The 15,478-nt window shown below is 52.4% G+C and overlaps 1 protein-coding gene across 7 annotated transcripts in view; it reads left to right on the plus strand.

Annotated features, from left to right (window-relative positions):
• Positions 1 to 1,360: 1,360 nt before the first annotated feature.
• Positions 1,361 to 15,478, plus strand: part of RASSF4 (Ras association domain family member 4) — a 31,226-nt gene continuing 17,108 nt past the window's right edge. For 2 of the 7 annotated variants that reach the window (XM_059169583.1, XM_059169589.1), the window contains exons 1-3: positions 1,361 to 1,482; positions 10,187 to 10,283; positions 12,193 to 12,268. In XM_059169583.1, coding sequence (XP_059025566.1) covers positions 10,222 to 10,283; positions 12,193 to 12,268 — 138 coding nt within the window. In that variant the 5' untranslated portion in view covers positions 1,361 to 1,482; positions 10,187 to 10,221. Of the gene's footprint in view, positions 1,483 to 5,574; positions 5,838 to 9,563; positions 9,702 to 10,186; positions 10,284 to 12,192; positions 12,269 to 15,478 lie in introns of all 7 variants that reach the window. The other 5 variants (XM_059169586.1, XM_059169588.1, XM_059169584.1 and 2 more) reach the window with 5 other exon arrangements.

Consider the following 15,478-nt stretch of genomic DNA (forward strand, 5'->3'; position numbering starts at 1 on the left):
ATCATCCCTCCAGCCTATTTGGGCCCCAGACGTAGTATCAACTAGATAAGAGAGAATGATTCATTCTTGAGTGCTGGAAAGCCCCAGGGAAATTATATGTTACCCTGGCGCTATGTTTATTTACCTATTGGGCAGAAAATGAATACTCAGAGGTTAAGGGCTCTGTTGAATTTTGTTTACTGTTTTCTAGAAACTTTCAGAAACACCAGTTATTGGTCTCAGCTTTGATGACCAGACCTTTGGGCTGTGCAGGACTTGGGAGGGTCCCTGACCACAGGGAAGCCCTGAGCTGGCCAAGGATGGGTCATTCTCCACAGATTCATGAAAGGCAAAGTTGAAGAATCTCTGGTCATCTTTAGTCCCCTCACTTTTGCAGGTGGAGAAATTGAGGCCCAGAACCATTGCAACATGGCAAGGTCATACAGGAAATAGACAGCAGAGCCCAATTTCTTGGTCGCAAATCCCACAGCCCTGACAATAATGATTAGCACAGCCCCTCTCAAGAGGGATCCAGGGGCCCATAAACTCAAATCCCAGACTGATTTTACCTGCGGTTTGCTAGAAGGTATATATCAGGTTCTAAAATGGCCATCTGTTTCTACAAAGATTAAGAACCACACAGATCGAATGACACTAAAATGATTTGTGTTGAGAGTAGAGGCAAAGAGGTCCAGATGTCAGGACTAGGGACGGTGATAATAAACAGAAACTGCAAATGTTTCCATCAGCCCGTTCCCCACCGCCGCCACCCCTATACCCCAGAAACACTGAACTGTCCGAGCTCCCCCAAAGGCCTGTGGGCTTCCGTCCCCTCTGCTTCGGTGCCTGCAAATCCTCATTCAGCTGGCGGTGACTGGAGGTGACCATCGGATTCGGTTTCTTAAAGGCGGTGTAGCTGAGAGAGACCACGCCAGTCAAACAGCAGGACCCTACTCAGGCGCCCCCTGAGCAAAAGAGATTAACAATGCTCTGGCTTTAACTGATAACGTCCTCCCCAGGGTACACTAGTAATTTCGGCGCCCACGCAGCGGCCTTTGTTGGAAACCCAAGAGTCCCGGACTCCACCCACACCCGAACCCTCCCGGCAGCGTCTGGGCTGCCTCCTCCAAGCGTCTCCGGGTGCCCTCGTGGTCTCTCCCGTCTAACTCCCTAAACCTTCCCCGCCGCCCCTCCGGCACCGCCCGGAGCCCACCCTTCCCTGTGTGCGGGGGGCGGGGCGAGACGGACGGGGCAATGTCATTGGCCTGCGAGAGATGAGGGGCGGGGAGGAGGCGGGGAGGGGCGGGACAGAGAGGGGGCAGATGGGGCGGACCATTGGCCAGAGTCGGGCGAGGGGCGGGGAGGGGCGGGGAGGGGCGGGGAGGGGCCGGCTCTACGCGCCTAGCCCCGGGGACCTCGGGCTTTAGGCGCTGCCTACAGAGCTCGGTTGCCAGAGAGGGCACAGCGCGGGCAGCGGCTTCTGGACTGCGCGATGAGCGGAGGGTGAGTGATGCACAGGCAGGAGTTTGGGGGCATCCAGGGAGCACCGTCTTCCCTCTCCCCGAGCCCGCACTCGCCCCCAGCCTTGGACTCTGGAGCTTGGGCACCGGTGACCCTTGGCTGCCGCGTGCAGAGTTCCCTCCCCCTGCCAGCCTGGCGCAGCCCGGGCCTCAGGCCCATTGCTGAGAGTGGGCACTGTGCCAGTCACCTTCTCCAGGGAGAAGGCACTTCAGGGTCTCAAACCTGGGCATGATAGGTGAGAGCGGCCCGCAGGCTACACCTTTGCTCACCTTGTCTCTCATCTTAGGCATTGATCTTAGTTGGGGGAAAGGCTCAGAGGCTCTGGCACAACTCTCAGATTTCACAGATGGAAAACCGGCGCCTAGATAATAGCAGAAGGAGGGGCTTGCCTGACCACGCTATTTATAAAGGATTTGCTTGATTCCCAGACCTGTGCAAAGGGCGTTAGCACAGTATGGCACCTAACTTCTCATAGCCCTGATTATTTTCATTATCCCCATTTTCAGACGAGAAAACTGAGGCTTACAGAGTTATAGAATTTTCCAGCTTCACCCAGATGAGTCAGTGGCGGATTGAGGATTTGAACTCAGACTTTGTTGTGCCGGGTCTCATTCATTTCACCCACTGATTTCAGAGAGCACCCTGCCCACCACCCTCATCTCCCCCCATGCTCCTGAGTCTTCGATTCTGGAGAGATGGTTCCGAGTTTTTATAATGTGACACAGCCCTGAGGGAGGGAGGGCTGTGTCTCACTCCACCATCAGTGCAAGGCCAATGCTGGCCAGTGCTTTCTTAAAACACTGGAAGGAGATCTTTGGTAACCTCACTTCATAAACGAATTAAATAAAGTTGCAGCAAATGGGGCTGGGATTCTGGAATTTGAACCCAAGCACGTTAGACTCCAAAACCACATACTTGGACTGGCAGAAGAAACCCTTGCTAGCTTCTCCGTAGTTTTAAACTGCTCAAGAGGCAATCAAGCTTTCTTGTCAGTAGCCATGATTAGGAAAAAAAAAAAAAATTGCAATAAATTGGTAGAACTAACAGGTGAATGCAGGTCTGCTGGCCTCCTGTTCCTCCTGTTCCCCAGTGTAATTCCTGAGCTGCTGCCACCAGGGTGGGAGGTGCTAGAGGGAGGAAGGTTGGGGTGTGGGTGGGGGACAAGAGGAGAGGAAGAGGGAGGAGAAAAGGGGAAGGGGTAGCGGGTAGAACACATTATACTTAGGTCAAAAAATTTCTGGCTGGAAGTTGTTATGGGGTATGTTTCAGCACTTTGTCAGTGTTGAAGTATATTTTCAGTAGCTCTCCTCATAATTCTCTCTGTGTGTGGCACTGGTGGTTCAAGACTTTTAGGGAATAGCAATCTATTAGCAATTGACTTTTAGAGTGGAGAACAGAGTGAAGGTCCAGGGTCCCCTGGGTCAAGGTCAGTTGGACAATGCTAGAAAACCAAGAACATAAGCAGAACTCAGCATGTTGCATTTCAGATCCTGCCAACGCAAAGCCTCACAGGGAGACCCTGACTCGGAGGTCTACCAGAAGGCACTCTGGACTGGGCCCTTGGGGACGTGGGGCTTGGTTCTGAAAGCAGACTCAGCCAGATGTCCTTGCTCCCAGCCACTAGAGCTGGGAGGACTGCCCTTCTCTTTGAGTCCCACATCCCCCTTTCCAAAACCTGCTATCTCTTCTGACTCCCACTGCGACCTGTCACGGACCGTCGGTTTATAGAGGGTGAGTTCCATGTGAGACGCATCTTGCAGCAGCCTGTGATTTAACTGAGGAATCTGAGGTCCAGAGAGAGAGAGTGTGAGACTTTGCCTAAGGCCACACAGCTGACGAATCACAGAGCCGAGCTTTAAACCCAGATCCCTGTAAAGGCGGGGTGGTTATCTGGTCACAGAGTACATTGAAGGAAATATTTTGGAATTGTTTTAAAGTAAATTAAGGTCAAATAGGAAGTGGCTGCACTTCCCAGAGCTTCTTCTCTTATTAAAGGGGAACTTACAATTTGCTCAGTTTTCTTTTCTGGCTGCCTGACCTCCTTTCCCAGGATGCACTGTTGAGGGAGAGACTCAGAAACCCTTCCGCTTGCCCTGCCTGACTCTAGGGGGTGGAAGCCGGGTGCTCAGGTAGCCCCGTAGCTGCAGAACAGGAAAGGGCTCTGAAGACATTCTGGACCAGCTCCTCATATAATCCTGGCTAAACTGAGGCCCAAGGGACAGCACAACGTGTTGGAGTCACACGCCAGGGAGATGCTGCCGCAAAACCCACACCCAGACTTCTCTCTGGGAGGAGCCTTGGTCTCCTCTCTCTCACTGTGACACATTTCAGCAAAAGTTCTTAACCTGGCATCTAAGGACCCCAAGGCACATGAAGAGGAGCCTGAGGCCCTGCAGTGGTAGGCAAATTTGGTGGGTGCATACTTACACACTCAGGCACATGTGTACATTTCCCTGCGGAGTGTGCGTTCCGCTTTTAAGAGATTCCAAAAGAAGATTCTGAGATTCTGATTCCAGAAGATTCTGAGCCACACAGTGTCTCACAGGAAAGCACCTCCAGCAACTGCACTTGGCCCACAGACCTGGAGGCGACCCGGTGCAGCCCTGCAGCTGTGGGCACTGAGGGCCTGGAGGGCTCTCCCCCCAGGCTGCCCCCACCTCTGGCCCCAGGCCCTCAGGATCTTGGTCCTACAGAGCACCTGTCTGTCCCAAAAAGCGTGGCTGAGAGGATTCCTGTTTTTGTAGATCCCGTAGATCCCGTCTTCCACAGGCTAGAGGTGAGCCTGATTTTGGCAGGAAGGGCCCCTCTGGCCCGGAGTCTGTAGGAGAGAGGGAGCAGGAGGATGGGAGATGTGTTTGCTGCCTCAGATTGCCACGCCTTGAAAGCCAGAGCAGAAACCAGAAAACCTGCCAGAGGGCCTGGGTGAGGCTCTGCAGAGGAGCTGGAACTGTGTGGAAGATGCTGAAGATGCGAGGACTCAAGCTCCTCCGAGGGAGGGGCACCAGTGTCCGGGAGGCCTGGGTGTCAGGATGGGCTCCAGGAGACCTGCGGGTGGGGGCCTAGGACCCTGGAGGTGGGGAGGAGGGAGCAAAGGTGAGTTGGGGGTCCCTGAATCAGCCCAGGAGAAAGCAGTGGTGGAGGAGGCTGCTCTCCCTCAGCCACCGTCACCTCCATCTGGACTGTGCCCAGTGTCATTGTAGTGTGTGTCCTGTCCCCCCCCAGGTGCAGTGCTGTGGGAGGGGAGGGGCGTGATGGACCCCAGGGCAGATGGTGGCAGAGGGAGGGTCTGGCCTGTGGAACTGGAGAGGGGGTTAAGGATAGCCCTGTGGAGGGGCAGGGCCAGCAGCTGCTGAGTCGCTGCCTGCCACCTGCATCCCAACAACTGGCTTTCTCGGCAAACATGTGCTGCTGGGGGCAGCCTGTGTCCAGCCAGGCCCCCTCTCAGAGGCAGCTGGTACCGACAGCAGGCCCTGCAGCTTTCTCCCTGGCTAAGGCTCTTGCCATTTGCTGGCTGACAGGTGCTGGAGGAGGGGGTGGGGGGTGCCTTTAAGGCTCCTTATTTTCAGTACCTCCTGCTGCCCCCTCCTCCCCCCGCCCCAGGCTGGCCTTTGGAGGTTATAGTCCTGGGCTACAGAGCAGGGAATTTAGGCGTCTCAGGAATTCGACCTGCCTTCTCTCTCTCAGCCTCCTGCCTCCTTCCAGTCAAGGCAGCCTGGGCCCCAGGCTCCCAGCTGGGCCCAACAGCTCTGTCCTTTCTTTCACTTCCCACGTCACTCTATTTACACATTCAATTTTAATCATGCCTAAATAAAATAAGCATCATAATTTTGTCAAGTATTGGAGGTTACCAGATCTCACAGAAATCCCCAGAACATTTAAATTTGGATATTGATGCACTTGCCATTTTGCCAAGTGAGGACAATGACCATCTATTTTTGCCATCCTTTCATGAAAAGAGAGGGCATTGTAAGAGAAAAAAGTAGGCAGCCCAGAATCCCAAAAGAAAAGGCATTCAGATGCACTCAGTTTGGCTTCATGAAAACCCCACTCCCTTAGCCTTTTTCTCCTTTGCAGGATTGGGCTGCCGAGGTGACCCGAAGAGCCACAAAGCCGCCTTCTTCTGCGATAACCGGCTCCGTGACCGCAAACTAGGGCAAGACGGGCCAAGCCTCTCAGTTGTAAAGGCTTCAGTGTCCTTTGTCCCCAGTCAGAGGCCAGGGACAATAGCCAGGGCAGGCTGTGGTGCCGGCTGTCCCCAGCAGCCCCCCTGCACGGCTGGCAGAGCAGCCGCTGAAGTGGAAAGCAGAAACAGTTCCCTGCCTGTTCACTGGTGACAGGTAACCGGGGCTGGCACACCCTGGGGTCCTTTCTCCAGGGACGAGGAGCCCTCGCTGCAGTCTGAGTCCTCTGGTTGCTAACAGAGCCTCCTCCAGCCTGAAGAGAAACATGGAGGCCTGAGCTGAGTGCCCCAGGCCTGGGGGGAGGGGAGCAGGCCTGGACAAAGAGGGCTGGACTCCCAGAGCCTCAGGGCTTGGCCTGCCCAGCTGCATCTGTCACTCTGGTTTTTGGACTGCCCCTGGGTGGTGGCAGGCTGTCTCCAGCCCGTCCTCTCCCCCACTCCAGCTTCAAGCAGAGTAGCCTTGCTTTAATCTGTCTGTGCATTGGGCTTCTGCCTTTACACATAAGATTGTGTGTTTTATTAAAGTTTGAAAAGCATCCATTAGAGATTCTCCAAGGTCCCGTCCAGGGCAGGAGGAGAGTGAATGTTTAAGGGGCAGCTTCAGGAGCACATTTCTGAACACAGAGGGATCTCTGTTGCTTTCTTCCTGGGGGGTACGCACTTGCTCGCTCTCCCTCCCCCTCTCTCTCCCTGCCTTGCAGCTCTCTCACTCAGCAGTTGTCCCTAGGGTACCTCGGAGTTACACGTACACCTCACTTTAGAAGTCTACGACACACAGAGATTATCAGAATGAATGAGAATTGTCAGCTGTTCAGTCTGGTAAAGGAAGCACAAATGCACAGTGACCCTATGGGTCACCTTCCCTCTCTCCTTTCACTTGACCATCCATATGTAATCCCAGACCGTCCTTCGCTTGTCTCCTGACTCCTTCCCCCAGCTTATGCCACCCAGCTCCAGCTGGAGCCGCTCAGCATATTGCTCATGTCCTTCTAAAGGGCAGGATCTGGACAGTGAAGCTCTCTGGAGGGTCAGCCCAGGGAAGGTCTCGTGGGTTACTTAGTACTGTGCTTTGCAAACAATATTATCCAGACTCCTAAGCAAAGCCCTAGACGGTGCTCCCTACCACCCACCTCACTGTGGACCCAAGCAGCCCCTTTTAATCTGATTTGCATAAATATTCCATTTGAACAAAGAGTTCTACAGTCGAGAAATTTGAAGATCAGTATTCCCATTGTGCAGATAGGAAGGTGACAGCACAGAGAGGAAAAGGCAGGCAACTGAAACCATGAGGGTCTTTAGCAGCTTCTGGCCCAGAGCTCTTTAGGAAGCATATTAATAACTAATCACTGAGTGACTTATAGAGGTTCCACATGTAAGCATTCCTACTAAATAGAGCAAAATTGGCATATTCCCCACATGCTGATGGAGAACAAAGTTTTGTAAACTAGGTCTTGTGATGAATCCGAAGTGACACACTGGAGCCCCACCGAGGGCATCTATCTGTCTTGCAAGTATGTTTTGTCTGGCTACATTTTATTTTTAACTATGTATCTTTTAATGGAATGGAATAATTCCCTGCATCCGTCAGGATAGTCTGGATTATGCCACACTGACAAATCGTTGAGACCCCAGCAGCTTTTCTCAGCAGAGCATTATTTCTCCTTCCCAGTCCACAGCCACAGTGGGTCACCAGAGGACTCTGGGCCACAGAGGTACTCTGGGACTCAGGCTGACCATCTGGAAGCTACACCAACTGGGACATGTGACTTTCTGGGTCACCATGACAGAGAACAGAGTCACACATGGCTCAAATGCCTTAGCCTGAGGGCGACACACAACTATTCTTATGTGTGACATGTGAGGTGTTAGTCACAGGCTCCACAGGTGGCAGAGGAGTGTGAGCTAGCATGGGTCATTCCAGGGGAGGTCAGTGTCTTGGCCACAGTGTCCACCTTTAAGCAGTGAAATATAGCACATGCAAATCCAGATCTCTGCCTTATCATGACACACCAGAAGAGCTGACCCTCCAAAGAATGTGTCCCTCAATTCCCCAGGGACCCCACTGACCAGTGTCTCGGCTGAATCACTGCCCTGACCCCTGGAGACATTTGCATGTTTTATTCCAGCTGGATATGCCCAACTCTGGGAAAGTTGACTTTGGAGGACCCCGTGAGGCTTCTCAATTTCATCCAATAATTTAACAGCCATCCATGGACCTCCTGCTGTGTGTCAGGCTCTGGTTTGGGTCTAGAAACAGGAGGTGTGCCAGAAAAGTACTATCCCTGGTGTGGAGGCCTGCAGCTTTAACCTCCCCTCACCGCACTCCCCCCGCCTCCTCTCAGCTCCCTCACACACAGGTCAGGCCCTGAAGGCCCAGCACAGCTAGGAGCCCAGAGCAGGCATTGGACTGGAAAGGAGCCTCTCCTGATACTGGAGGAGGTGGCTGCTCGGGCAAGGGTTTCCTGGCAGAGCTCACGGCAGAGTATAGGACAGGGAGGAGGCTGTTTTCTGGACAGAGAACAGCACCATGGAGACCCAGAAGGAGGAGAAAGCGGAAAGCCCATGAGGAAAACGAGAGCAGCTCAGGGAGGCTAGAGCTCCGAGCAAGAAGTGAGGAGGAGTGGGAGAGAGGCTAGCTGCAGATGAGGCAAGAGAAAATACCACCGTGGTTACTTCTGGGCCCTTCCCATGAGGAGCGAGACAGTCATGCCATGGGCCTGCAGAAGCAGCATTGAGTGAGAAGCCCAGATACTTTTCTTGGGCTGAACCCAGCTCTGCATGGAAGTGTTTGAGGAACTACCCAGAGAGGGAGGCTGGCAGATCACTTTTTCCACTGCAGACTCAGGAACTGAGGAACTGAAATCAGATTTTGAAATCCTGTTGCCTGACAGTGAGGCCCCAAGCCAGGCCCCCGAGGTGCCTAACTCTGTGCACCATGGAGGAAGGGCCTCGCCCGCAGCTATAGCCAGAGGCCTCACCTCTCGCTAGGCCATAGTTTGCCTCACTCTACACCCAGGCAGAGCGAAAGTATTTATAGGATGATTCTGAGGTCACTGAGAAGCCCATCTCCCTCAGCTCATCCCTCTTCTCCATGTTTCCTTGTTTCCTGAATCAAATGGTCATTCAGGCCCGATGCCATCATCGAAGGCAGGCTTGTTTGTGGGTGGTATCAAAGGTGTTCAGCTGGTCAGTCAGGGACCAAGGGGAGGGAGCACTGTGAGGACATGAATACAACAGCAGTCGAACCTGACCTTGATCCCCCAGGAACATTTGCACACACACAGAGGTAGGAATGACCTGACTGAGGTTTGTGGGAACCGACTTGGGGTTTTGTGAAGGAGCCACTCTGTGATGTGAAGGAAAAGCTGTGTAGCTTGTCTGGGTCATTTCCTCATGTGACTTAACCCCTCAGAGTCCTAGTAGAAACTTGAGAGAAAGTGAGAGACAGGGCCAAGGTTGGGGGGAGACAGAGAGAGAGAAGCTGTGGCTCACTGCCCAACACAGCATGCCTTGAGAAGAGAGTTCTTGGCCAGAATAAGTTGGAGAGGGAGAAAAATTGAAATCTGTGCAGAAGAAGATGGCAACAAGCTAGAGAAAGTTTGCCAGGAGGGTTTGAGATGCTCCACAAAGCTTCCTAGGCTGTGAAGACACGGTTTCATATGTGAATCAACTAGCAATCCTATAGGCAGAGATCACCCCATTGCATAGATGAGGAAAAGAAGGCTGGAGGGTTTAAGTCACTGTGTGAGATTAACACAGAGAAGGGCTTAAAAGACCAAAATCTAGGATCTAAATGCTTGTGTTCAAATAGTGACTTTGCCACTGATTCGCTAGGAATCTCGAGCAAAGTACTCAACTTCTGTCTCTGTCTTCTCATCCTTAGAATGGGAATGGGATAGTACTTACCTTGTACTGTTGTTGGAAGGAGTAAATAAGATAATTCATAGAAAAGGCTCAACACAGCCTCCTGGATGTGATGACCACAGTACCGGCTAACCCATCACTAGGAGAGCTAACCCAGGTGTGCTGACTCTAAAGGCAGGGAGGGGCAGCTTGGTGGCGGTGGGAATGGAGAAGAAAGGCCCAGGGTGCTTTGGGGGTTTGGAGGAGCAATGGAGGCAGAAACCACCCTTCAGGGTGTCCCGGCTGAGGGACGAGAGCTTGTGGTCTGAAACAATGACGAGACTGATCCAGATCCCTAGGGACTGTGGAGAGATTCTGGGAGGGGGGCTGGTACTGGGTGCCAGCTAGCTCAGCAGCTCTGACCTTGCCCCCTACCCACCAGGGGAGCTTGGCTGCCCCAGGTGGGTGTGGGGCCCCATTAAGTCCTCTGAGCCTGATCCTTCAGCTGTGGCGGTGCGGTGCCAAGGAGTGGAGGGAGGAAGGGAGCAGGCAGGTTGGTTGGGAGGTGAGGCTGAAGCCACAGGCCGACACACCAGGGTTCTGGACACTGCACTGGCCAGCGCTTCTCCATGCTCACCTGTCTGTCCTTCTTCCTCTTCCCAGCAGGTAACTCCCGAGACTGCAGACAAGAGGGGAAGATGAAGGAAGACTGCCCACCCAGTTCTCACGTCCCCATCAGTGACAGCAAGTCCATCCTGAAGTAAGCCTTTGCATACAGGGGATCTTCTTGTGGCCACTTCCTGCCATAGACAGACTTTGGGTGGAGGGATTCTGGGCAATTTCACAGATATGATAATGTGCCTGCCCCAGGGACAGTGATGGGGGCACTTCTTTTCAAAGCCTGTATCCTTGGAGATCAAGGATCTCTTTGGGGTATGGGTTTGACCCCTGCCCGCTCAGGCCCACGAAGGCAGGAAAGTGTGGCAATGTCTGCCATGATTCTGCACAGATGGCATTTAATTGATTCAAAAGCTAGAGCAATGCTAGCATTCTTATTGTGTTAAAAAGTTCAGGGGGAAAAGAGAAAAAAAAAAAACTCTAAATAGGTTTAGAGTTTTTAACTGAAAAAAAGTGTACTGTTATTGATTTTTAGCTCTGCTTATTTTTAATTCTATTTACCATCTGTCTTAACATAAAAAAAAATAAGATTTAGGATAGTTTTTCAGATTTATTTCTGAGCTAAAGAAAAGTATATATTTTTATGTTATCTTGCTTTTTGAGTACTGAGGTCCAAATCTTGTCTAAATTTGGGCAGCTCCTGTCTGCCATGTTGAAGACAAGCCAGGCTCCTAGCTTTCACTGACCTCCTTCCTGGGTCCTCCTCTTAGAGACCTGAGAAAACAGATGGCCTGCCCTGCACTGTGCTGCCCACACCAACATTTTCCTTGTTTAAATTTTATCGTGAGAATAATATTAAATATAACTTTGGGAAAAGTCATAATCATAACCACAACATGATGAATTTCATGGATATGTGTCCTAACAAGTTTATGTCCGGCATTTACACAGTTACAGGCACAGCGTACCTGCAATATTAATCTTGCTGTGATTCATTCATTGAATCACAAGTGCCTCACTTCCCTTGTCAGTTGCCATCACCCCCACATTGGGCAGCACCCCAGAGCACCAATGGCAGGTGCTGCTCATCCACACCCTGGGGACCCCCATGTCAGCCAAGGCACTGCCTGAAGACCTTCTAGAGCGGGACTTACCCACCACGAGCCGTGGTGGTCACCAAGCACTTGACTTACAGCAGGAGAGGAATAGTGAATATAAAAGAAAGCTAGCAAACACTCATTACAGAATAAAATAATGAGCCAGATCTCAGTAATAATTTTTATATTGATTCTACGTGGGCAATATTTTAGATATCTTTTAGATATATTTTAGATATTTTGTGCCATTAAAGAAGACTCATTATGAAAACTAATCTCCCCTGTTTTGTCTGCCTTTGCAATGTGACGACTAGAAGATTTAAAATTGCATGTGTGGCTCGCATTTCTTAGGTATAGGACCGCACGCCCCTGCAGAGTGCCGCTGGGGTGCAGGAATGGTGTTTTCTCTGCCACAGCCTCCCTTTATTCTGGGGAGAAGGCGTTTTGGGCAGAGTGGCCTCCCTCAGACCTTCAGCATCTTTTCTCACAGCTGTCAGCCTCATCTCTTGATCGTACCTCCAGAAAGGCAGGACAAGGAAGAGGCAGACACCCCTTATGGTGCCGGCGCAGGCTGCACAAGGCCCTTACAGGAAGTAATATGGGGAGAAAGAGCAAGAGGCTTTAAAATGCTAATAACCCAATCTAAGAGAATTTATTGAGGAAGTGACTCAAAGTATAGGGAGATTGTCAGGAACTCTGATCTGTGATGGTGAAAGTGTGTACACACAATTTGCACAATTATGTGGGCCATCTGTGAATTTCTCTTCGCCCTCCTCCCACCCCTACAACTTCCACAGGGGTTGACAAGTGAAAGCTCTGGAAGACTGAAAGGCATGTGTCTGATGGTGGAGTCTATTCTCTAAACTGATTGTGTGTGGCTGGCAAGACGTCTGTTATTACTGTCCAAAGCCCTGCCACACCCCAAGGTTATTAAGTGTGTCTTTACCTTTTCAGGTCGGAGCTCTTAAGCTTGCTAAAAACTTACAACTGCTACCATGAGGGCAGAAGCTTTCAGCTGAGACACCGAGAGGTAAGGCCTGTTTCTCTTCTTTATTCATAGGCTACCATCTAGAAGCAGAGGCTAACGTTCTAGAGCATCTGTCCCAGTTTGCTGAAGACTCCTGGTTTATACCTGTTACTCCAAGGCCATCATTAAGACCATTCGCTTCACTCTCAGAGGTACTCCAGTTTGGATAATGAACTGTGAGGTCACCCATCTGCTGAGTTGGAGACCAGGTTACCAGCAGCCAGGGTGTCTCCTTGGAAGTCCTGTAAGGGGTGCTGAGGGTCAGAGCACCCCGCCCCCCCCAACCCCACACACACCTAGCAAGTGTTCAGAGCAGGTGGGAATAATTGCCTGGGGGTCTTCCTCTTCCACCCAGGACTTTTGCCTGAGTGAACTGCCGGGACATTGGAGTTTGAAATCTTTGAGACTGCACAGCCCAGTCCCTTCTCGGCCCATCCCACGGGCACAAATAAGGAACTCAATGTGGGGCTCTTGTTTGCCCAAGGCCACAGGGCAATGGAGAAGTGAAAGCATTCTCTGTGTTTGCCAATCAGAATAACCATCGGAGGAAAGGCCTGAAATGGAGGAGAGCTCCCCAGAGGATGCTCACGGGGCCAGGCAGGTGGGAATGGGAGAGGCAGCACAGGCTGGGGGAGTGGAGGGTGCAGGAGAGCACGTCCCAGCTGCAGACGCTGCTTTGCAGGGACGTGGGCTCCAGACAGCCAGGCTCTTTCTAATTTTTTTCCAAAGAAGTTAGATATCCGGAATTTCATGTGGAATTTCCTAAACCTCGAAACACCATGTGGGTTAAACAAAACATTCGGCAGGCACAGTACAGCCTGGGCCAGGCTATTGTCACATGCGCGGCTCGAGAGCCTGCGTGGGAGGGAAGCTGCTGGTTTGTGGTCCAAGCAGCACGGGGCTGCGGGGATGATCTGGAGCAGCACACACCTCACCCTCCACCTCCCCAAGGCTGCTCAGCCTGCACAGGGCCTTGTTCCCCGCCCAACCCCCCTTCTTTGGGCAGAGCTGCTCTCTGACACCTGTCTCACCAGCCTGCCTCGCAGCCCTGCTCTTCACTGTTGCTGGCCAGGCTCTGATGCCACCGTCCTGCCATCTCTGGTTTTGCTGTTTCTTCATTTACCTAAGTGCCTTGCTGGTTTTGCGTCACCGGGCCGGGCACAGTGCACCACCCCAGCATAGGTGTTGGGTGATAAACGCACAGGCCCAGGCAAGCTGAGATGGGTCCTGAGCTCTAGTGCTCTGGGCAGTTTTGATCTAGGCTATGTGAGAACTAGACCTAACCCAGCAGTGGTGCTGGGGACGTGCATGCAATGGGGTCTTCTAGCTGTGCCCTGTTCCTCAGCCCTGGGCCTTAGTCCAGTGATTAATCTAAGACTTGGCAGCTCTTAACCTGTGGTCAGTGCACCAGCAGCCTCAAAGTCACCTGGGAACGCCCTCCTGCCCCCAGGCCTGCTGAATCAAAAACTCTTCCTGTTCCCATCTGTGTTTTAGCAAGTCCTCCAGAGGATTGGGATGAAGGCCAAGTTTGAGAACAGCTACTCTAAGAGCTTGACCCTGGCCCTTGGGATTCCCCGAGACAATCCCTTCTGTAGGAACAGTCATGTGGGGAGGAGGAGTGGGAAGCCCCAAAGCTATGCCTGTGTTTGTGTGTGATGGGGGAGTCCATGTGGAAAAGTGAGAGACCCCAAAAAGAGGAAGGGGTGTTCTTGACAGCCCCCTGTGGTAAGAAGTTAATACCCTACAGATGGGGATTTTCCTACTCCTAACCTAAAGAAGGTATGAGGATCTGACTTAATCACCCTAGAGCCTGAAAGTACCTTTCAGGAACCTTCTGTAGCCTTAACAGCCAAGGGGCAGCAGCCTGAGGGAGTATGCATCTTGGTGGGGGTGGGGGGTCACCACCAGCACAAAGGCAGCCTAGGCCTGGCAGTCCAGAGTTCTGATGCCGAAATGCGTGACTGATTCCTGGACACCAAGTGCCTCCTTGACCCACCCACCACCCTGTGTTCAGGCCTCTGCGATTTCTCAGATGCAGACCCAGGACCTCTTAGGCCTCAGGGACTCACAGCTCAGGCACCTGGGCCGGCCTCTCCTCAGGCACTGCAGGCCCTGAGGGCAGACAGGGACCAGGCACTTTGTCCCTCTGTTATTTATTGTAATACAAGAGCCGTGTGACCTGGGAATGGCCATTTCCCTGACAAAGAGACTGAGGCTTTCAGAGTTGGAAGTCTACCCCACACGGTAACCGGTAACCGTGCCATAAGATGCCCGCAGAGCTCCAAGGCCTGAGCACTGAAGTTTGTAAGACAGCGACCTCACTGCCAGCATTAAGCTTTGGCAGGCCTCAGAGATGCAGGGAGGGGTTTGTTACCTTCAGTCACCAAGTGAAAGTGCCTCCCAGCTGCGGAGGGGCTGGGCACCAGCTGGGCCCTCACAGAGCCATGTGGGGTTCCAGAGAAGACCCCACTCCCTGCTGTCACTAGGCCTCCCCCTGAAAGACGGTGGCCTCGCTGTTCCAGTTTGGGGACACCTCTTCTTCCACAGTCTCTTCCAGGATCCAAAGAAGTGTGTCAGGGATCCATAAAAGTGTGTCAGGGAGCAGGGGCCACACCCTGGGGCCAGCGTATCCCTGAGAATTCTCCCCCAGCTTCCAAAGGGCAAGGGATTCCCGGTCCTAGCTTCCTCTGTCCGTGGAGGCCCAGGCACTAGCCTCCTCTATCATAAATTTTGCCTTTGGGATACTTTTGCTTATATTACAAAGGAGAGCAGGAGCAACTTGGAGCAATTTGTGCCTTTTGAAGATAGCAAAGCATTTTAACCAGGCTGTTTGATTGCTCGAGAGAAAAATGGACCACCCAGAAATACCAGTGCCTAAATATATCACTGCGATGAAAAATAGGACCCTCCTGTTGGGCACCTGCACGCAGTGGACTAGGGGAGCCGGCCTCTCGTGCTCCCCCTGGTGGCCGAGAGCATACATCACACCCAGTCCTCCTCTCTCCCAGGCTCCTGAGCTGAGTGAGAAAAGGAAGGAGCATCCTTTTACTCACTCAGGGTCTCTGCCGCTCCCAGGGTGGAGAAAGTCAGGATCCCCTTCCCTCTTATAACGATTTGCCTTCTTTTAACGCCTGAAGGCAGGGATGATGGACAGTTGGCAGACCACTGGCATCCAGGTGAGTACTCCGCAGGCAATGGACGTGCTCCCTTTAG

The sequence above is a fragment of the Mustela lutreola genome, chromosome 4 (genome assembly GCF_030435805.1).
Source record: "Mustela lutreola isolate mMusLut2 chromosome 4, mMusLut2.pri, whole genome shotgun sequence".
Classification (NCBI taxonomy): domain Eukaryota; kingdom Metazoa; phylum Chordata; class Mammalia; order Carnivora; family Mustelidae; genus Mustela; species Mustela lutreola.